The sequence below is a fragment of the Vigna radiata genome, chromosome 7 (assembly GCF_000741045.1).
Source record: "Vigna radiata var. radiata cultivar VC1973A chromosome 7, Vradiata_ver6, whole genome shotgun sequence".
Classification (NCBI taxonomy): Eukaryota; Viridiplantae; Streptophyta; class Magnoliopsida; order Fabales; family Fabaceae; genus Vigna; species Vigna radiata.
The window spans coordinates 41,454,327-41,476,982 of record NC_028357.1 but is presented as its reverse complement, the minus strand read 5'-3'; the positions used below and the strand labels follow the sequence as shown (position 1 = coordinate 41,476,982).

Here is a 22,656-nt window from a genome sequence, read left to right as displayed (position 1 = left end):
CTTCTTAAAAAGGACCGTTATAGATTATGTATGTTTTTTTATCCATTGTATACACATTTGTAATCCACTCTATTGCAATGAATGTACATAGGGAATGACACCTATTATTTTACATATTTTTCTATACTTTTGACAACATTATATTGAGCATATAAGATCATAGGGTTTGTTTGCTTTGTTATAATCATCCTTAAAAATTATGATTCAACATTCTTCAAAGATTGACATTCTGAAATTTGATTTCGTGTCTTGACTTTCCATATAAGAATTTTTTCTACTACGTGATACTATTATCTATTCTTTATAATGTTTGTTTGAAGTCTTTGATCCTTATTTGCTTAACTCTTCGTTAGACTTATTTAAATGTTTAATTTTTGTATGTTTAATCTTCATTTAAATTGCATATAATACTATATTTAACAAAGACTTATGTGATTTATTGCACACTAAGTAGCTTTGTTAATACACCTAAACATGATATTATATGTTATCACTAAAATCATAAAGTTTTTTGACAATACTTTTGATTTATACTTACACTTATTTTATATATATAAATTTGAAGTTCAAATTGTGACATACTAATAATATACCGCATGCATATATAGCGTAGACGTCATCAATTATAATAAAGAAAAGCACTCAAGAATAATTAAAGTAAGTTGTCATGACGTTATCCAATTTTGTTTTTTCCTTCTTAAGATCGGGGATTTGATGTTTTTAACCACAATAGCTACATAACATATTTATTTTTAAATTTGAAAAGTCCTTAATTTTGCAACGATTCAACGATGGTCATATTATAAAAAAATAACAGTTCTACAAAATTGTTGTATTAAACTCGTATAATTAATATATTATTTAATCTCCTTTTCATTTCAATAGTTTTATTTAAATTTCGAGGTATATAATATTTTATATTTGATATATTTTTTTAAATGTTAATAAAAAAGTTATTCACGAGTTAAAATATTCCTTATCTCACATCTTTATACTTTTTCTCTCTCTCCATCACTTTTCATTACAGTCGAAGATGCATCTCCAAAGCTAGCATTAGGCTTTCTAATATTTCACAATCTGCTTTTTTATTTCACTGTTTTCTTACCAATTCGTGAATTTTTCACATACAAATGTTTTTTCTGTACATTATAGAAATTAATACAAAATATATCAAAAACATATTTAGAATTTGATTCTTCAAAACTCGAGCTCTGAACTATAAACACTAAAAATATAATTATCTATGTGAAAAAAAAATCCCAATTTGTAAAGTTTTTATTATATTAAACAACACAGATTAATATATCTATATTTTATCAATTTTCAATTTTATTTTTTAAAGAAAGTAAAAGATAATTAGAATATTGGGTTGATGAAACAAGTGTGGAATTTTGACCTTTCAATTAAGATGAGGAATAAGAGGAAGAAAGTAGAAACACGTACCAACCAGAAAACAACAACACAAACAAAACTCATTTCTTAAGAATTCTCATCCATTACGTTATCCTTTCCACACTACAAAACATGTTCTTCATTTCTAGCTAATCACAAACTTCTTTAAATCTTAACTATATAGACTTTTGTTCTTTTCATATAATGTTTCTAATAAAAGAATTCTTCAACTCTAAGATAATGAGATTATTTATAAAAGAATATCCTTAGATGGGAGTTTTCATACCAAAAATATTTTTTTTAGAGTTTTTCTTGATCACTTGTCTCCTTCAATATTTTCTAAATAATATTTATTTTAGAATGTAAGATCATTATTTTATTCTATATAATAATTAAATTATCTTAAAGTTATGATTATAATACAATATTATTCTAATTTAAGCGCACAAAAATTATATTTAGGAATAGAATTAGAATAGAGTAAAAGAAATAAAAAGTTAAAGAATCGCTTAAATGCTCTCACGGAATAAAAACTCATAAATGTGCTTGAAGAACAGTAGTTTCTAAAAAACTTTTCTACATTCGATATAGCTATATTCTGATTTATCTAGAGAGAGGAAATTTCAAAAAATTATATTTTTATTTTTGTCAATAATTAAAAACAATTTTCTCATAATATAAAGCATTTATCATAAATCTCGATATAATTTATATTAGAATTCTCAAAATATTTCTACTTATTAGACTAAACCCACTTAGTAAACTAGATCCTTTTGTAAGTTTTAAAAATGTTGGTTGGAACTAGCCAACCACATGTTGGTATATTAAATAGGTTAACCTACTTAATTTAAAAATAAATAAATATTTTATAGAAACTTTTTTACAAAATTAAATAATAAGTTACCACTAATTCTTAAAATTATAAATGACATAAATCTTTAGTCATACAAAATACTAAAAAATAATTTAAGGATAAAATCATGATAGAAATTCTGGTTGTCAAAACATACAATTATTTAGACAAACTTGTCTACTTAATATATGGATAAATTTTGTTGGCGCAGTGTGATGTTTGAGAGAATGCAACGGAGAGAGATCAACATAGAGTAGGTAACATGAGAATGAGAGAAGAATAAGTATTATTTTCATTAATAAAAAATGGGGTATATATGTACACTGGGTACAAGAGTAACTGTGACAGTTCAAATTGTTTAGGGAGTTTAGTTTTATTTTCAACAAATTCGTCTAATCATTAAATTTATTTAATTTTTTTATTATACTTATCTAATCAACATACGAACATACTTATTTAATGTGTAGGACAATATTTGTATAATTACTGTAACGAACATTCTTATCTAATGAACAATAAGATATATTTTATGCATATGTGATACCAAAATAAATATAAATAAAAAAGAAAATTAACAATATCAAATAATTAAAAAATTATTTTTTGAAATATTTATCAACAAAATAAATATAAAAAAATAAAATAAATATTTTAGTATTTTTATTTTTTATATTATAATAAATAATAGATATTAGACAATAGACAATAAATTATAATAAATAGTAGATATGAAACTATTAATATTTAAATTAATTAAAACCAAATGTACTATGTTATTGTGCCTTGGAAGCATTTCAGATGATGAAAAAGAGACCCCACCACTTCCATTTTTGGGGCACTTGATTGAGATTGTCCTTTAAAAGTTTGTTTGATGTCTAACTTTAACCTTTCCATTAAAGTTACATAGAATAATAAGATTTACAAATTCAATGATTTTAAATTTTGAATAAAAAATACTATCAATTTTTTTATTTAGATTGAGTTCATATTTTATTAGTAATAACAAATTCAAACAAACGTGTTTTGAAAAAAATATTATCAGAAATTTCACTAAAAGTCTAAGTTAGTTGAGTAGCATATAAAAAAATACCTATTAAAATTTTGAATAGGAAATGATACGAATATTTTATATTTATAATGTCTAACTAGTGTTATGTTTTTTTAATAAATTTATCAAAAAATCAATAAAAAATCTTAAATAAATAAATTTATTGAAATAATGATTCAACCAAGATCTTAAATTGAAATTAATTTTATAAAAAAATGTAAAGTATGTATTGACCTTACATTACATTACTAATATAATGGTGTGTATGTGTGTATTCCATCAATCCTATGCTTAATATTGTATTTTGAAATATATTCTCGGTCGTGTTTTTATTTATTAAGTGGTGCAACTGAGAAAAGAGCGGTGCGAATAGCAAAACCCTATACTGTGTTTATCATAAGTATATAAATTTTTAGAATGTTTTTAACATAAAAAAAAAAGTGAATGTGGATTAACAGATGAAACATGTGGGTTAATGTGTGCATTCTCTAACAAAATTGGAAATGGCAAATTTATTTTATCCTACTATATTTTGTTTAAGAATTTAATTAGAATACACCGTAAATATTTCATAGTCTCATTTAATAGTATAGATTTACGTGTATTAAAATTGTTAAATTTTGTAAAAATTAAGTTAAATCGTTATATCTAATCTCGCTTTTAATTCACTGATATTAAAAATAATAAATTTAGTTTTTTTAACCTACTTATATTAAATTATTTTAACATATCAAACACGTTTACAATTGATATTAAGTGAAAACATGTCTCAAATACTAATATAAAACACATTTGACATATAAAAAAAATTAAGATAATTAAGTTAAAATATATATAAGTTTAATTCTAATTTTGTGTTAAAGTTGAAAGATTAAAAATATATTTAATTCTTTTAAGAATAATTAATTTCAAATTCATTTGAAAGAAAAAGACGATTTAATTTTAAAAGTATAAATATATGGTAATTTAGTTGTTGACATAACAAAATATCTCCTCTAGTTCCCAAATGTGTAATGAAGAACAAGTATATTCATAAGAAAATATAGGTTAATATCAAAATATTTCTTAAAATATTACAACTTAATAACAAAATAGGTCCACGAAATTTAACTAAATGAACTTGCACACTACATAACAATTTTATATTGCAACAAAATGTAGCGAAGAAAATATAATTAGTTAGTTCAATGATCAATTTATATACTAATTTATAAAACTACAAATTATTGGTTACTAAAATACTCATTATTATGAATAAAAAATTATAATTAAATTTTTAAATTAGTCTCTAAAATTAACTATCACAGGTTTTGATTACCAAAAGAATTAGTTTCTAATTATTGGTCTCTAAATTTAAAAACATTTCCTTTAATAAAATCTTGGTAGCTAGTTTTAAGGACTAATTTACAAACTAATTATAACTTTTTGTTCATAATGGTAACAATTTTAGTAATCAATTGTAAATTAATATCTAAATTGGTCACTATGGTGACTAATTATTTTTTGTCAGTAAAATTAGTAATAATATAGATATTTTTTTCTAGTGTTATGACCAATTTTTATTATATAAAATATTTTATTGTTTATTGGGATTAAATTTTTACTACTTTACCTATTTAAAGACTATAGGTATAAGAAAATTGATTAAGATGAAAATAGAGTTTTATAAATGATACTTATATATTTTATTATAAAAGTTCAAAACTATAAATAGAATTCATTTAAACGAGCATCATTTTATAAAAATATTCATTTCTTTAAAACTTTTTTCTATAAATCTATTTTACCTTCCTTCTAAAATTTAACCTTTCTTCTCATTTTTTTTAATATCATCTTAGGACTTCGATTGTTAAAGGCAACAAATTTGTCTCTTTAGACTAGTTAATAGATTAAGTTTCCTTTTTACTCTTTTCTTGAATCAATTTTAAATTTTGTTGCATGTGACCTTTGAAGAGGTTTCATTTGGCTTTAGGAAACTCTATTTGATTCTCTATTATTTTGTAGTTATGAGAATGTGTTCAGATTATTAACCTTGGCTATCTATGTGTTTTAGAGCTACTTGAGAATTTTGGTCTATGTAGAGTTTCTAAGAATAAGGGTTCTTCATTTAAGATAAGTGAAACTAATTTAATCTAATGATTTCTTTGTTTTAAATTGATAGATTAAGTAAGATGATTAATTTTAACGGTATATTATTGATGTAAACTATTGTTTCTGTTTTAATTGGTATTGTTGTTTGTGGAGCTTATTTGACTTGGTTAGGACTGTCCAATTTGATATATCTAATAGTTATTTTGAACTAAAAAAATGTATTTTAAACCAAGAAAGAAATAAATTTGCATAGATAATCAAGTTGCACAACTTATTCAAGTCAAATTAGGAATTAACACTTTGATAAAGCATTGTACGATATCATAAAACCGCTCAACATCATTCACAAAAATCAAGATAGTGAGCTCCAGTGGTCTAGAGCACCGAGCATAATCCTAGTACCATTGGGTGCTCATAAGTTAGTGATTTACAATGATCTAAGGGCGTCAGGTGCCACCCTTGATATCATTGAGCTCTTTGAAGTGAGGAGGCTTTAGAGATTTTGGCATTGGGCATTAGGACTTGGCATTGGGTGTTATAGGCCTCGCACTGGACATTTTTTTCTTTTTTCTACAGTGGGCGCCATTATCTATTTGTGCTAAAATCAAGTTTCCAAACTTTATTTTAAGTGTATATATGGATATTTTATGAATGATGGATGATTTTAACATGAAATGTATTTTTTTTATTGTATGGATGAGGATAATGTATAGATTTCAAAAGGAGGAAATGCTACATTGATCTTATGTTAGGAGTGTATTGAATGTTGATTCTATAAAGAGATTATCCTGACTCTACTAGAATCTTACTTATGTAGAGAAAAATATCTAGTTATGAGAGTTGAAGTAGGTTTCTATTTGTAGTTTTAGTGGTTGATCAAACATGCAAATATAGAATTTACCTTGTCATGTTCATGCTTTATGGATGGGAGGTTGGCCGACCTTGATATATAGCTATAGCCCGTGTGAGATAGGGATGAGACGACAAATGCATGGCCTTTGAGTCTACTCAATATACTTGTCTTTTAGAAGTAAAGTGAAATGTTAGTATTGTGTAAGTCATTGTAGACATGCTATATGGACTTTTGATTTATGATTGGCATGATATTTGATGACTGATTTGAAAGAAAATAATTTAAGTATACTTTGTTTTACATAAGTAGATGATGTTATAGAAATGAGTGATGGGTAACGGTGAAGTTCTAGAAAAAAATGTGACAATATAGTGTTATTTAGTATATATGTTTGTTTTGAGATACTCGTTTTTTTTCTTTTAAATGTTATATTTTAAAGAACATTTGTAAATAATTGGTTTTTGAACTACTTGGAAGATTCTAAATTCAATATATGTACATATTTTATTTTATTTGATTATGCATGCATATTTTAAATGGTGAAACTTATATGATTATGCATGCATATCTTAAACGGTGAAACTTATATTAATAATTCTTGATTCATTTAATATATAGAGTGAACAATATAATAATCTAAGACATCGATGCTAGTATTATATAAAGTGGATATTATAAACTTAATAAATATTTAAGTTACACAATAAATATTTAGGTTACACCTACTATAGTTCATCATCTATGATAAGGAATCTAACAAAGTAAATATATTTAGTGAGATATTTTTTCTCAGTAATATTTTTTTAATTCATTAACTTGTTAACTTAGAATTTAAGATTTAAGATAAAAAGAAAAAAAACTTGTTATTTATGAGATTAAAAAAAAATTGTAACCATGTAGAAATTGAAAAAAAAAATAAAAGTGATAAAATGTACAAATGAGTTTTCCATGAGTTGGATCTAATGACTTGTTGAAAAACTCACTCTAAAAACAATGATATCTCACGTCATCAACCAAAATTATCACATACCTATCATATTGTAATTATAAGAAATAATTTTGTTATCACTTTTATATTAATTTGTTTTTAAAATAAATAATCAAATTATAGAAGTTCAAAATAATAAAACAAAATGAAAAAAAAATTCATAATAACGAGAAAGAATAAATTATTTACCATTAAAGTTAAAAATATTGAAATTTTTTTAGGTATGAATTTATTTTGAAGTTATTATAAATTTATTTAATTTTTATTTTTTAAATATTTATACTTGTTTCAAGTGTATGTGTCGAGTATTTATTTCAAGTAATCTCCACTTCTTAACTTTTTTGTTATTTGTGTGTTATAGTCGATTAGATGTACTTGTTAAAGATACTTAGATACTTTTTAATAATTAATGTATCGAAAAAGTCCTGAAAACCATATTTTTGACTTGTATTTATAAATTTCTTCATGGGCTTTTGATTAGGGTTGACTTAATCACGACTCAATTCTATTAAACCTGATTACTAACTTGTTTAGCTTAACCGGATGGCTAACTAGATCTGATTGGCACTGATAGATTGCATCTTAGCTTGAACGATTGGTTTAGTGTGACTTGATCGATGCGTATTGATTGATACATATATAATACATAGGCCCTCAACCCTTGATCTTGGACTTAAGCCAACAAGCGAAAAGGGTTTGTTGATATGAAAGTTCCAGATGAAGTGTTATGTTGCCTTGTGAATCACATTAATGCCTCTTTAATCGTTGCATTCGTTCGATTTAACTTTTGAAAATATGGTTGTTAGATCAGGGACTTTATTGTTAGTGATGGAGAGTCGTGTCATCTCGTTACACGCATTATCAGATTTGATACCAAATGTGAAGCGTTGTATCGCCCTTTTCCGTTGGATGGTTCCAAATCTAATGGTTATGAAAGTGCCACGTGTCCTCAATAATTTCTATAAATAGGGGTCAGATGGTCCCGTCATTTTCCCATTTTCGCTTTGTCGCTCATCTTTGCATTGTTCACCAATCAAATACTTTTATTCAAGATAATAAAATGTCTGCCATCGACATCTCTTCTGGAGGCTCCTTTTGTAAAGAGGGTAAGGGGTACGTTAATGACATATCAATGTCTTCATCGTCGCTCAGGTCATCGTCAAGTGATCGAAGGTCATTTGAGACAGATCTGGCATTTGTAAATAGTGTTAAGACACCAACTCAACCTATTAATAAAGGTCTAACCGAAGAAGAAGGACCAGTCAGGGAACAAGGTCCGTAAAGGGAGGCTGCGGGGGAGGCACACATTGATACTCTTGGAGTAATCCCATTGGACGTTGCTACCGAGGGGGATGGAGAAACCTACCTGAAGTCCCGAGGTATGTCACATTAGATGCTCCACACACTTCAAATGGGGCAACAATCTAGTGGAGCTTGTTGGTTAGTCCAATATTTTACAGGGCAATGTGAAAAATGAATTTGCATGGCTTCCTATATATTAGAGGAAGGATCAAGTATGTCATGGCAAGGGTATCTCAAAGTTGGAATTTTTTTTTTATTTACTCATGTTTTTTCATCCACTTGCAAGTGCGAATATCATTCGATGATTTTTAAGTTAGAGTTTTACAGGAGCTGAATGTTGCTTTTATGCAGCTCCACCCAAATGCTTGGGTTATTATGCATGTGTTCGATGTCTAGTGCCAGATGCTAGTTATCAACCCAACTCCTACTTTGTTCCTCCATTACTACCACACTCGTTCGAACATTCAAAAAAGGTAAGTGTTGTTGATAATTGAAAATGACTAGAACCTATTTCAACTTTTTGCAACCTCCAACAAAGGTTTCAAGGATGAGTTCTTTAAGGTCACTATCACCAATAACGACCACAAGATATTTTTTATGGGAACGATGGACCAAAGTTTCCTCTTTACTGGACTCAAGATCTTGCGTGAATTGACCCTTGGGAGACTTCGAGGGTGACTTGCGAGGAGTTCATGCTCTTGAGGTCTTTAGACTAATTACCCCATAAGCTACTGACAGATAATTATGAAATGTTCTCACTCCCGACAACTCAATCGGTACATTTTATGGTAACTTGTCTTTCTTTGTTCAGTCCCTTTCTTGATCTGTTTTAATCTAGCTAAGTTTTCTTTCCTGTTAAAAAAATCATGGCCTGCATAAACCCGCACAATCTCAATTATTTCAAGAATTTGATGAAAAAACGTCCAATAAAATTGGATGGTGTGAGGATTGCCACTAACGAGGGCCTTTCGACTAGGGTGGAAGGATCGGTTAGCCTTACCGACGCAACATAGGTCTCTCCTATGCTAGTTCTGCTTGTTACTCTCATCACCATTGTGCACGTGGTTCTAATCGATCAGGAAAATGAGGCAAGGAGGAGGAAAGGGAAGGGAAGACACAACAAGCAACCCGCTCCCCCAAGCGCACTCGCCGAGGTGGGGAGAGTCTGACCCTTCTTATTAGGAAGTCTTTAGAATGGGCTTCAGATGGGAGGAAGAGTCTCATTTCGCTTAGCTCTAAAGAGAATAATGTTTTTAAGGGGTTATCTAAGGTTGGGACATTAGTCACGAAGAACGATTTGAGCATCCATGCAGCTTTATTATATCAAAAAGTATCGTTTGGATTGGATTAGTTGTAGGTGGTGCGATTGGAAAAGGAGCTAGCGAAGGTCCATAAAGAATTGAAGAAGATCCATAAAAGTCTTTGCCACTGCCCATCAAGCAAACAAGGCTCTGACAGCCAAGGTGGACGAATTGAAAGTTGCCCATGCTCTATGTAGGCAAACGATGGACGAGTATGCCGTTAGGATTACTGTCTTAGCGAAAAAAGAGAAAGGTTTTTTCGTCGAGGTCTAACGCCTCCAACGTAAGAATGACAACCTTCACCTCGTTCAATAGGCTGATTGCAAGAAGTTGGGGGACTTGGAAAAAAGGTGCACGTCTTTGGTTGCTCATTTGGAAAAAAGTAAAGGGGGAGGTGATAGTCCAATGTGAGGATGGCTTTCAGAGGGACTTGGATCAAGTGACTTTCCTTTATGGCAGACCCATTCATAAAGGGTTGGTTTGACATTCAAATAGCCCTTTAAAACGGTTAGATGTTGGACATTTAGGATATATCAGACAAGGAAGTAGTCAAAGATACAACTAAAGACGAAGTCTCTCAACCTCGCTGACCGGACAAAGGTCGCCAAAGACATCCCCATTCCTCTTGGGTGTTGAATTTAACTTGTATTTTTTATTAACATTTTGAGGATCGATATGATGTGATCAGTAAAGATAAGCTTTTTTTTATAAACCGATCGCTACCATATAGGCTTTGTTATATTGTAGTTCCTCATTTTTAACCAAAGCGATACAAAGTCTTATTTTCCATAATCATACTCATTTGTGTGTGTTTTCCTTCCTTTCGATTGGTCTTTTTATATAGCAACTTATCATTCTATCTTAATGCAATTTGTTAATGAACGTTTAATAAGGGTTATTTTCAAAACTCGTTCTTAACAAAGCATTTCAAATTAACATCAATTTGAAAATTTTCTTAGTTATTTTTAGGCCACTTAAGAATGAATGTTCACTGGGGGTTCACTTTGGTGAACCTTTCCTTAGTCGTTAACGTGCGATTTTGTATGTTGATCAAACAAACTTCAACCATTTTTATGATAAATGGTTTTGTAGGGTTTCTTTTAAGAATTCTTCCTTAATCGATCACTTGTTAGACGATAGGGGTTTGCGTAGAACTCCTCCTTAACCGTTTGAGTGCTCCATTGGTAGGGGTTCAGATGGAACTTTTCCTTGACCGATGGGTTAAAATGTGAAATATAGGTTCACTTTGGTAAAAATAAACAAATGAAAAGCCATGACTTGAAATTCCTCACTTTATTGATAATCATGTTGCTTGATAATTACATTTGAGTTAGCTAAAATAAAACTTGAGGTTGAATGTGTTTCAGGTGTTAGGAACAACTTTGTCACTCAGGTACTCGAGCCAATAGGCGCTACTCTTCATGTCTTTATCATCTTTAATGATCACTCCCAGTTTGGCGCTTCCTTTGTGAAGACTTCTTCTTGGTATCATTTGTCTTTCTTCACACTAAGTCTCCCTCAACGAAGCTCTACCGAATATATCGACTTAAGCACTTTATGTGTCGTTTGTGCGTTGATGTGGAGGATCCTCTGCCTATAAATCCTTCAAAGGTCGTGTTGATCTAACCTCTCAACAGACGATCTTTGTTACGACTTCTACTTCTGCTTTTCTGTTGGGAAGATTCTTTCCTGCTTTCTGTTTTATGTTCATGCTTGGGGCTTTGCGTAAGACTCATCTGCCTAGGCACACTTCTCTTCATCTAATCCTTCTTGAAAAACTGTTTCTAGTAGCCGACTTGCACAAGCTCCTCAAACTTGTCTAGGGATGGCAAAAACAGTCGCATTTGCGGGCATTCACACTTATAAAACCAGTTGTGGATAGTTGTTACCCGCGTTACGGGTAGCGGATAATTTAATATCCACTCATTAATGAGTTGGGTTCGAGTATTATATTATACGTACCTGCTACTCGCTAAAATATTAAAATTACATTTTTATCCTTAGATTTAAATTATGTTTTATTATTTTGCCTGTTTTTGTAGTTGTACAACAATCGTGTTATATCTGATTGACGAACCAAAGGACATATATTGTGTTGGATTTATGAACCAAAACGAGCTTTGTGCCACCATCAGTGTTAGATTTACGAACTAGAGGACGCACGTTGTACCACCATTGGTGTTAAATGTCGGATGCACACTTTGTCGACCAAGAACGGTACTCTAAGTTCTCTTCCAACTACCTCTTTCTGTTATCCCTAATTTCTTTTTTATTTTTTTTCTTCCCCGAATGGTAATTTAGTGGGTGGGTATGAGTTTTCGTGGATAATGTTTGAACTGTAGTAATTTTCATGGATTTTGTTCCCAAGACAGTGTAGTAACATAGCACCTAAGTCCACTACCAAAACATTTTGCATAAACAAATAAAAATTCAAATCTGATTGAGATCCATGGCAGAACCGAAACCCCTTATTTGAAAGTTTATTTTCCATTCAAAATTACGGAAGTAATAAAATGTGTATGAACTTGCATCTTGTTGTGTCTATAGTAAAAAAGGGCAAAAATTTATACTGCTTACCATGAAATTTCAAGTAGAAAGCTTGTAACTCTTTCAATATCACATTCTAAAATCTCCTTGTTACTCATGCCATGTTCATTCAATTTTGAATGTGAAATAAGTTGTAAATTGAAATGCAATATGACTTCTTACAATTGTCTAATATGTCTCTCTTTATCATAATACCATATGTCCGGATTATAAAAACATGAGGTTATCTTTGTTATCTTGTTGCTCTTCAAATTATGCTTTTATCGTCAATGAAAATTGATTCAAGTTACAAGACTTATTTTATTGCAATGTTATTTATTTCTTTATTTTTAGGTTAATTGTTCAATTATTATTATTTAATGTGTTATTTATTTTTTTCTATTACAACACCATGTTGTTTATCTGATTTGATATACTTACCTTTGAGTTTAATTTTATATTTTTTTAAGAAAATCTTAGTAGTAACTACATCATAATAACATTATGCCATTAAATTATCACAATTACATAAAGATTTGAAATTTTTTAAGAAACTGTAAGATCTTTAAATTCTTTAAAATAACTAGCAGGTCTATTATTATGTTATGGTCTTCTATTAAATCCTTGTGTGGTCTTGCATTGGCACTACCCACTATAAGCCCAAATAACTACCTTACAAGGAGCAAGTTAAGAGAAAAAAAGATTTTACAAAAGATAGTGCTTTAATTTGCTATATAAGGGCTTGCTACCTTTCTTGACATCTAATGAATTAGTATTATAACAAGTTTATGGACATTTTCCAAATCTGACATGTTTGATGCAAGATTAAGTAGTTCCCTTATCTGGTGAATGTGAGAAACCAAACCAAAAGTGCTACCTACTTAGAGTTAACATTATAGAAGTAAGAACTAGACTTAAGCAAAGATTAATGAGAATTTATCAAGGAGATAGAAAACATATACCACAAGGAAAAAGGTAATAATGTATAATATATTATCAATTGGTGCATAAGAAATAAAAATTTAGTAAATTCACTTTTTTACCACGTAGCATTATGGCTTTTAAAATTGCTTGAAGTTTCTTATAACCTTGAATGGTATCTCGGGCTATAGGAACCTTTATGTTGTTGTAGAATGATTTATATGAAGAATAAGGGTCATACTTCAAGAATCTAAAGTAGATATACAAATCAATAGTATTTTAAATAGGCGTTCCAGATATTACTATAAGCGTTCGGGGTTGGCTTCTTTTTCGGTGTCGACAACAAATCGATGTTGAGAGCCTCTTCTAATATCTTAGCTTGTGGAATGTTGAGGGGTGTAGTTTTTGAATCATCTTTCCTCTTGGATAATTCCTTTTCCACCACTTTCTTCTCTATGTCGGACGTTTTGCAACGCATTTGCTTGCAAAAGTTCCTCGTGTCTTCCACTTGCATGAAGTGGGATGCTCTCTACCTCAACTCGTTTATGTTTTTGGCCGACTTCATACACAGGCTATCAGCGAATAAACTTGGTTGCAACGACGTTATCAAGTGGTGCATGGCCACATCTGGGGTGAGGTTTTGAATGTTCAGGAACATTTTCCTAAACCTCTCCATGAATGTGTCGAGAGATTCGTCCTTCTCTTGCTTGACGTTGACGAGGGCAATCAACGTCAATTAATGTGGTCGGCTCGTCGTAAACTAAGCCCGAATTGTATCATCTGGTTTATAAAGTTATGAATGTGCTTGTTTGAGTTTGTAGACCTATCATACTTGTTGAACACTGACATCATTCAATTGTTGGATAATAGGGCTTTTGTGATTCTGACAACGAACGACAACAGACTAGCCATGTTGACTATTACAACGAAAGGACAATGGTCCTTGCTTGCAACGAAGTTGCTAGCTTGGACTGTTTGGTCGGACTCCTCATGGGTTTGCTTAACTGGTTTGATGGGGGTTAGGTGTGTTGGGTCTATCAAGGAGGAGGTTCATCAGGGAGACATAATACCAATGAGATATGAGCTCAATCATATAAGGAATTGACACCACTCTCTACCCAAAACCTTAAGACAATGGGTTAATGGGTCTTTCATCTTTATATATTGCTCTACTTTCTCATTTTTATCCAATGTGGGACTTGGACTCACACTTGCATTCCCAACAATCTTCCCCTCAAGGGTGAGTCCCTTCCACATTGGTACGCTCCCCCTCCAGCGGAAGCATTCCCATCCAACCACAGTGGTATTAACGGGACACGCTTACCCGGAACCCTTTGCCAGGAAGACTTTCGATATAGGTATCATTATACTCGTCTGAGTCGGCCACCAAGACTAACCATCGGCTTTAATACCACTGTTAGGTCTATCAAGGAGGAGGTTCATCAGGGAGACATAATACTAATGAGATATGAGCCCAACCATATAAGGAATTGACACCATTCTCTATCCAAAACCTTAAGGCAATGGGTTAATGAGTCTTTCATCTTTATATAGTGCTCTATTTTCGCATTTTTATCCAATGTGGGACTTGGACTCACACTTGCATTCCCAACAAGGTGGACGACACAAGGCCTTTATTGTCCTTCTCCCATAAAATAATCTCATTCTCACATCTTAACATCCTTATCTCCTCCTCATGCTTTCTTTGCATCTCGTCCATCTATTGTTGCATTCTTCTTGTTATCTTCATCAAGTACATTTGATTGTTGACGGTCTGCTCTTGTACTTGATTGTTTGCTATATTTCTCGTGGACACCATGTAGGCTTTAAAGATTTCGCTCAACCCCATGGTGGACATCAAAATGTTTCAGAAATATGGGTCGAGTGTTCACTTCAAGCAATCTGATTCGAACGATTTAACAATTAATGATATAATAAATGCATCGCAAAAGTCTTAACAACTATATCTTTAACTTGTATTTACATGTTTTTTTATGAACCTTTGATTAGGATTAATCTAATCACAGTCTAATTCTATTAAATCTTATTACTAGCCTACTTAACTTAATTAAATAACTAATTGGATTTAATAAGCATCAAATTACATCTCGATCAATTTGATGTGACTTGATTAATGTGTATCAGTATGTATATATATAATAACATATTATTTAAAAAAGTTAACTTTTCCATATGAATTTTAATTATTTGTATTAAATATTACCTTAAAGTGAAAAAAAAAACACTTTAAATACAACATGATTGATATACCGTAAATCATTATAAAATATTTGAGAATATATGTTAGAACACTTATAATGAAATGCCTTAAAAAGACTACTTATCTTAATTTGGTGAGTCATCTAATGTATATACGTAAAGCTACTATCCAATAAATTTCACTTAAATGGTAACGTCAAATCTAAGTTTTAGGTGGATATTATACCTTTTTAATTTTATTAATGATTTGCAGATATTTTTAATTGACTTTGTAAGAGTAAAATGTTGCAGGAATAAAGTATTTCTGTAAAAGAAAATTATAAAATGTATTTTATTTTTCAGTTATTAGAGTATGTGTAGTTTTGATTATGCTTTCTGTTTTCTTATGTGATAACTTATCACAGACTGTATACTTTGAGTTTAATTATGAACTCTGATATTTTTTACAGTTTTCATTATATTTTCTACTCTCCTAATTCTACAAATTTAGTTTGTTTTTTGGTAAAAATTTATAAAAAAATGTTACCCACACAAGCAATTGTTTTTGTATATGAAAATTAACTCTTTAAGCACTCACAAAACTCAGTCTTAAAGGATAAAAATATACATATAAAATCAATCGAAAGATGAAAAACTTTAAGTGCACGTGTTACTGTATGACACGTGTCATGTCGGGGTGACCGACTATAATAACATTTTCATTAATGAGTTTTAACACAATTGAATTTGAAATTATTTCTGTGTATAAATATTTATGATGAATAGAGAAAAAAATTAATTAAGATGTAGTTATAATTTGTTTAATTAAAAACTTTAGAAGTAATTAAAATATTTTATTATTTTAACTTGGTAATCAACTAATTATTTTGAGCATAACTTTCACAAATAATTTGTGTAAATATAAATTTTAATTTTACGTTAAAATTCCAATGATTAAATATATATAACTAAGCCTAATTAGTAATTGGATGAGACATAATTAAATATTATAAAACGTAATTTGTTAATTAGTTATTTTAAGTAATATTTTGAATAAACAATTATGAATGTCAGATGGTGACAAATTATTAAGTGTAGTGAAGAGAGTGGGAAGTGGGGGTGGCGCAGTAGCGTTTGGTGACAATTACTACGGTTTGGAATACTCCACAAAAAATAAAATAAAATAATAAATAAAAAATAAAAAATAAATAAAACAAAATAAATATCCTTATGCAAAAGAAAAAGGTTGGTTATATGTTTGTTGATTGGGTAACATTTGGTGATAGATAGATAGAATTGAAAGATAGATGAATATATAACGGTGGCTTAGGAGTTCTGAGAAGAGCTTAAAACCCTTTAGCTGCGCCTCAACCCAATCCTAAAACCTTATCTCTTTCTCTTCTTCTTCTTCATCTTTTTCTTATTCATCTCATTCTCTCAATTTCAATGGATTCTTCTGAATCTTCTTTCCCCCAAACCTCTGCTTTTCTTTCTGACCAATCGCCGTCTCTTGACACCGCGTCAGACTCCGACAACGACGGCTTTGTCAGTGGTGAGGAGGGGGATTTCGAGCCGGAGCCCACCAGGCCCGTTCTTGTTAAAACTTCTGCGCCGGTTGAGGAGCCTCAGCTTGATGGGCCTCTCCATGAGGCCCACAGGCCCATTGCTAAGGTCACTGAGGACGACGATGGTTCCGTTGAGGACGCGGACGACGTTGCTGAGGGTGATGCGGACGGTGTCGTTTGGCAGAATAGCGGTGAGAGGGGGGAATCGGGGGAGGCGGTGAAGGACGGGGATTTTAGCGATAGTAACGAGGTGTTTGTGGAGGCTTCTGGAGGTGATGATAAAGAGGCTGCTGTTGAGAATGGAGTGGATGCTGATAAAGGGTTTGAGGGGGATGGTGTGAAATTGGATGAGAGAGAGGAGGAAGAGAAGGCGGTGGAGGAAGTTCATGACGGTGGGACAAATCATTTGGATTCTGTTGTTGACGAGAAGGGTGAGGATGAGGGTGGTGTTGTTGAAAAGGATGATGGTGGTGGTGTGGAGGCTGTTGTTGATGGTGTGGGTGTTAATCTGTTGAGTACTGGGGTTGTTGTTGTTGGGGATGAGCTGGATGTTCAGGAGTCTCAGATTAAAGGTTTGGATGAGGCGGCTGGGGTGAGTTTGGATAATGGTTTTGATGCTATTGATAAGATTGATGATGATGATAATGATGGCGATGTTATAGTTGGTGGGGGTGATGAGTCTGTTGTTCAAAATGTTGATGGCCCCGATGGTGTTATTGGTGGGGATGATGAGTTGAAGAGCGACATTGAAGAAAATGGAGTTAGTGGAGATGGGTTGAAGAGTGACATTGAAGAAAATGGAGTTAGTGGAGATGGGTTGAAGAGTGACATTGTTGTACCTCGTGAGGAAGGAGGTTCGGAGTTTGTTGAGCAAAATGAGGTAACGAAGGAGGGTGACGTGGAAGGGGAGATTGAGAACCATGTAGAGGAGAAAGGTGACGATGAGGTGGAGCGTGGTCATCATGGTGACAGGGAGATTGATGGGTTGGTTCCAGATGAGAAAATTGGGAGCTCTGGCGAGAAGGTTGAGGAGGTGGAGAATGTTGGTAGCCATGATGATGAAAGAGAGATTAATGGTTCGGTGTCGGATGGGGAAGTTGAAGAAGTTGAAGAAGTGGTATATGGAAGCAATGCTGCTGCCGCCAATAAGTTCTTGGAGGATTTGGAATTGCAGCAGCAATCACGGGCCAGTGGGAGTTCGCGAGACGAGGGAATTGATGGCCAGATTGTTACTGAGTCAGATGAAGAGGAGACTGATGATGAGGGGGATGGGAAGGAGCTGTTTGATACTGCTACATTGGCAGCTCTTTTGAAGGCGGCGTCTGGTGGAGACCAAGATGGCGGCAGTATCACAATAACCTCTCAAGACGGATCGAGGCTATTCTCTGTTGAGCGCCCTGCTGGTTTGGGCTCATCTCTCCAGTCAGGTAAACCTGCCATGAGGCCAACTCGTCCAAATCTTTTTAGTCCTTCTATTAGTAGAGCTAGTGCCGTCACTGATAGCAATTTGAGTGAAGAGGAGAAAAAGAAACTGAACAAATTGCAGGAGATTAGGATAAAATACTTGAGACTTGTTCATAGGCTGGGTTTTACTACAGAAGAATCAATAGCAGCACAGGTGCTGTACCGGATGACACTTGTTGCAGGGAGGCAGAGTGGTCAAATGTTTAGCCTTGAGTCTGCAAAGGAGGCTGCTACCCGGCTTGAAGCGGAGGGAAGAGATGATTTGGATTTTTCTGTAAATATACTTGTTCTTGGGAAAGCAGGTGTGGGCAAGAGTGCTACAATAAATTCAATTTTCGGTGAGACAAAGACCTCCATTAATTCTTGTGGGCCTGCTACTACCGCTGTTACAGAAATTGTTGGAGTGGTTGATGGAGTGAAGATAAGGATTTTTGACACACCAGGCCTCAAGTCTTCTGCATTTGAACAAAATTTCAATACAAAAGTCCTGTCTGCGGTGAAGAAATTGACTAAAAAATCCCCCCCTGATATTGTGCTCTATGTGGATCGCCTGGACCTGCAAACTAGAGATATGAATGATCTGCCGATGTTAAGATCAATTACTAGTGTCCTGGGTTCGTCAATATGGCGAAATGTTATAGTCACGCTGACCCATGCTGCCTCTGCTCCTCCAGATGGGCCTTCAGGTGCCCCTTTGAGTTATGATGTATTTGTTGCTCAAAGATCTCACATAGTTCAACAAACCATTGGACAAGCTGTCGGGGACCTACGTCTCATGAGTCCAAGTTTAATGAATCCAGTTTCTCTTGTTGAAAACCATCCTTCTTGTCGCAAAAATAGAGATGGTCAGAAGGTGCTTCCTAATGGTCAAAGTTGGAGACCTCTCTTGTTGCTCTTATGCTTCTCCATGAAGATTCTCTCTGAAGCTGGTAATGCTTCAAAAGCTCAAGAATCACTTGACCACCGGAGGCTATTTGGTTTCCGAACTCGCTCCCCACCACTTCCATACTTGTTATCTTGGTTATTACAGTCACGTACCTACCCAAAACTTCCTGCTGATCAGGGTGGGGCTGACAATGGTGATTCTGATACTGAAATGGCTGACTTATCTGATTCTGATCTAGATGAAGATGAGGATGAGTATGATCAGCTCCCACCATTTAAGCCTATGAAGAAATCACAGGTTGCTAAGCTTACTAAAGAACAGCAGAAAGCCTATTTGGAGGAGTACGAGTATCGGGTGAAACTTCTACAGAAAAAGCAATGGAGAGAGGAGTTGAGGAGGATGAGAGAGATGAAGAAAAGAGGTAATGCTAAAGTAGACAACTATTACCCAGAAGAAGATGATCAAGAGAATGGAACTCCAGCTGCAGTGCCAGTTCCATTGCCGGATATGGCCTTGCCACCATCCTTTGACAGTGACAATCCAGCCTACAGGTACCGTTTCTTAGAGCCAACTTCCCAGCTCCTGACAAGGCCAGTCTTAGACAACCATGGCTGGGACCATGATTGTGGTTATGACGGTGTAAACATTGAACATAGCTTAGCCATCATCAACAAATTCCCAGCTGGTGTTACTGTTCAGATAACAAAGGATAAGAAAGACTTCAGCATCCACTTGGATTCCTCTGTTGCTGCAAAACTTGGAGAGAATGGATCATCCATGGCAGGCTTTGACATTCAAAACATTGGAAAGCAGCTAGCTTACATTGTTCGAGGAGAGACAAAATTCAAAAATTTCAAAAGAAATAAAACTTCTGGTGGGGTGTCTGTGACATTTTTGGGCGAAAACGTGTCTACTGGGCTGAAAATTGAGGACCAGATTGCTGTGGGGAAACGCTTGGTATTAGTCGGTAGCACAGGGATTGTGAAGTCACAAACTGATTCTGCTTGTGGTGCCAATCTTGAAGTGCGGCTCAGAGAGGCAGATTTTCCAATTGGCCAGGACCAGTCCTCACTGAGCCTTTCTCTGGTGAAGTGGAGGGGAGACCTGGCGTTGGGGGCCAATCTTCAGTCTCAATTTTCCCTTGGACGTAGTTATAAGATGGCTGTTCGTGCTGGATTGAACAACAAGCTCAGTGGACAGATCAGTGTGAGAACAAGTAGCTCAGACCAGCTTCAGATTGCCCTTGTTGCTATACTTCCTATTGCCAAGGCTATCTACAAAAACTTCTGGCCTGGGGCTAGTGAGAATTATTCCATCTATTAGATTACGTCTTTTTGCTTGCGTTACTAGTTAAGAAACAGTAGATTACGAGCTTATGATATCATTCTGCTTCTTTTCATGAAACTGTCTTCAATAATAAGCTATTTTAGATTCGTCTAGACCACTTTATTAGTGCTTTTTATGTGCCTGAAAATTGTACTGAAATTGAGATGGAACCTACAGGGAATTGATCATTCGTAGTTGTTCTGTTAGCATCTATTGAAATTTTGAATAACGTTGATGTCAGATTATGCTGTTTTTGTTAATCTCTTTCTTTGTGGCTATAACTAATATTTATTGGTTGTAAATTGTCACCTGTTTGAAATAATGTATTAATTAGCTTGACTGGTCCGGAATGTTGTTTACAACTCCATTTTATTTATTTCTTTTCCTCTGTTTTTTCCTAATCTCTAGCATGTTGCTGCGTTCTATAGGCAACGCATAATTTCCTTCCAGTTTTGGGAAAGTTTTTGTATGTGAATTAGGAGGCATGTCTTGGTAATGCTTCCTCGAAGAAAAGAAATGATATTGTAGCAACTATCATTTATCATGAGCCTGTAAAATGTAAGTTGCTCTGATCATAGTAGGATCTACAGTCAGGTTATAGTCAACTTTTTTATCCATAGCCATTGCAAACATTTTTAAATGCTCTTAGTGTACGATTAATTTTTTCAGAGAATATATTTTACAGTAATTTTACAATATCATTCTATCATAAATCATTGTGAAAGAAAAGTTTGTTGACCTTTTCAACAATCATCCGAAAAGTGATAATACTGAAGACTTCTTTATTAGTTGACTGATTTTTTATGTTAACATATGGTTATTAAACTTAAAGAAAACTTATATATCCTTATATGATAGTAACAATATTTGTCTATTGACGTTTAATTTTGCATATTTAGCTTTCCAAGTTCTGCAAATGTACTGAAATGCAATGTGAGGTTTCTGTATTCATTTAATTCATTAAAGTATATTAGTATGGGATGAAACAGTGGTAAATTTGAAGCTTCTGGAGGAAGAATGATGAGGAGTTGTCATCTTAATTTGATACGAGAGTAAAGGAAAATTCACAAAAGTTAGGCATTTATATTTAGTTGATATGGATCATTGTTTCCCTTTTATCTAACTTTCAGCCACTAGGGTTACACAGAGAATGCCAAACCTTACTAATATTTTTATGTCTCTGTATGGTATCTTTTGTTCTCTTTCTCTAAGAATGTGTCATTTTGTAGAGTGTGAAAAGATTGATGTCGAAGAAAGAAACTCTTTTTTAAATGAAGTGCTGTGGATGGTGTAAGTCAACAAATGTGCATAAGTATGTCTGTCGCTCATGAACTCATTTAAATATTGTTTAGATTGCCGTAATCTTGTAAGTGTTTTAAGAATAAGGTTAAAAATACTTTAAAACTAAATAAGACTTTTGTTAAAGAGGTCTGATTTATTAAAAATAAGTAAAAATAAAGTTCATTACTTTTATGGACTTTTTATAGTATGGTTAGGCTTTTTGAAAGTTTGACTTAGCTTATTATTAGTCTACATATAAGACTTATTTCACTATAAAGATCTAACTTATTCCTAAATTATGTTCCAATCCATTAATAGGCTAATAAATAGAAATTTGTATGGCACAAGTTACAAAGTATGAAGATTAAAAATGCTACTTTCAAAGGCATGAGATGAAGATATAAATAGGTAGAGTAAAGTTATATTATATAAGTCTAGTTTTAAAGTTTAACTTTACTATAAAAACTCTAAATAGAATATGAATTCATTCTTTAATTAATTTATAGAGTTTGAGTCTCTATATACTATGGCTCTTAGATTGACTTGTGGTATAAAATTGCAGATGCATAAGCTTAGTATCAAACTGATAGAATTGATGTCAAACCTGTAAAATCGACTCAGTAAAAAAAAAATTGATAATTCATAATCTTATTTTATTTT

General features: G+C 32.7%; 1 protein-coding gene across 1 annotated transcript; it reads left to right on the top strand.

Moving 5' to 3' along the window:
* The first annotated feature begins 16,755 nt into the window (after positions 1-16,755).
* LOC106768337 (translocase of chloroplast 159, chloroplastic) lies at positions 16,756-20,975 on the top strand. The gene has a single exon (XM_014653430.2). The coding sequence runs from the start codon at positions 16,921-16,923 to the stop codon at positions 20,710-20,712; it is 3,792 nt and encodes a 1,263-aa protein (XP_014508916.1). The 5' UTR covers positions 16,756-16,920; the 3' UTR covers positions 20,713-20,975.
* Positions 20,976-22,656: the final 1,681 nt, after the last annotated feature.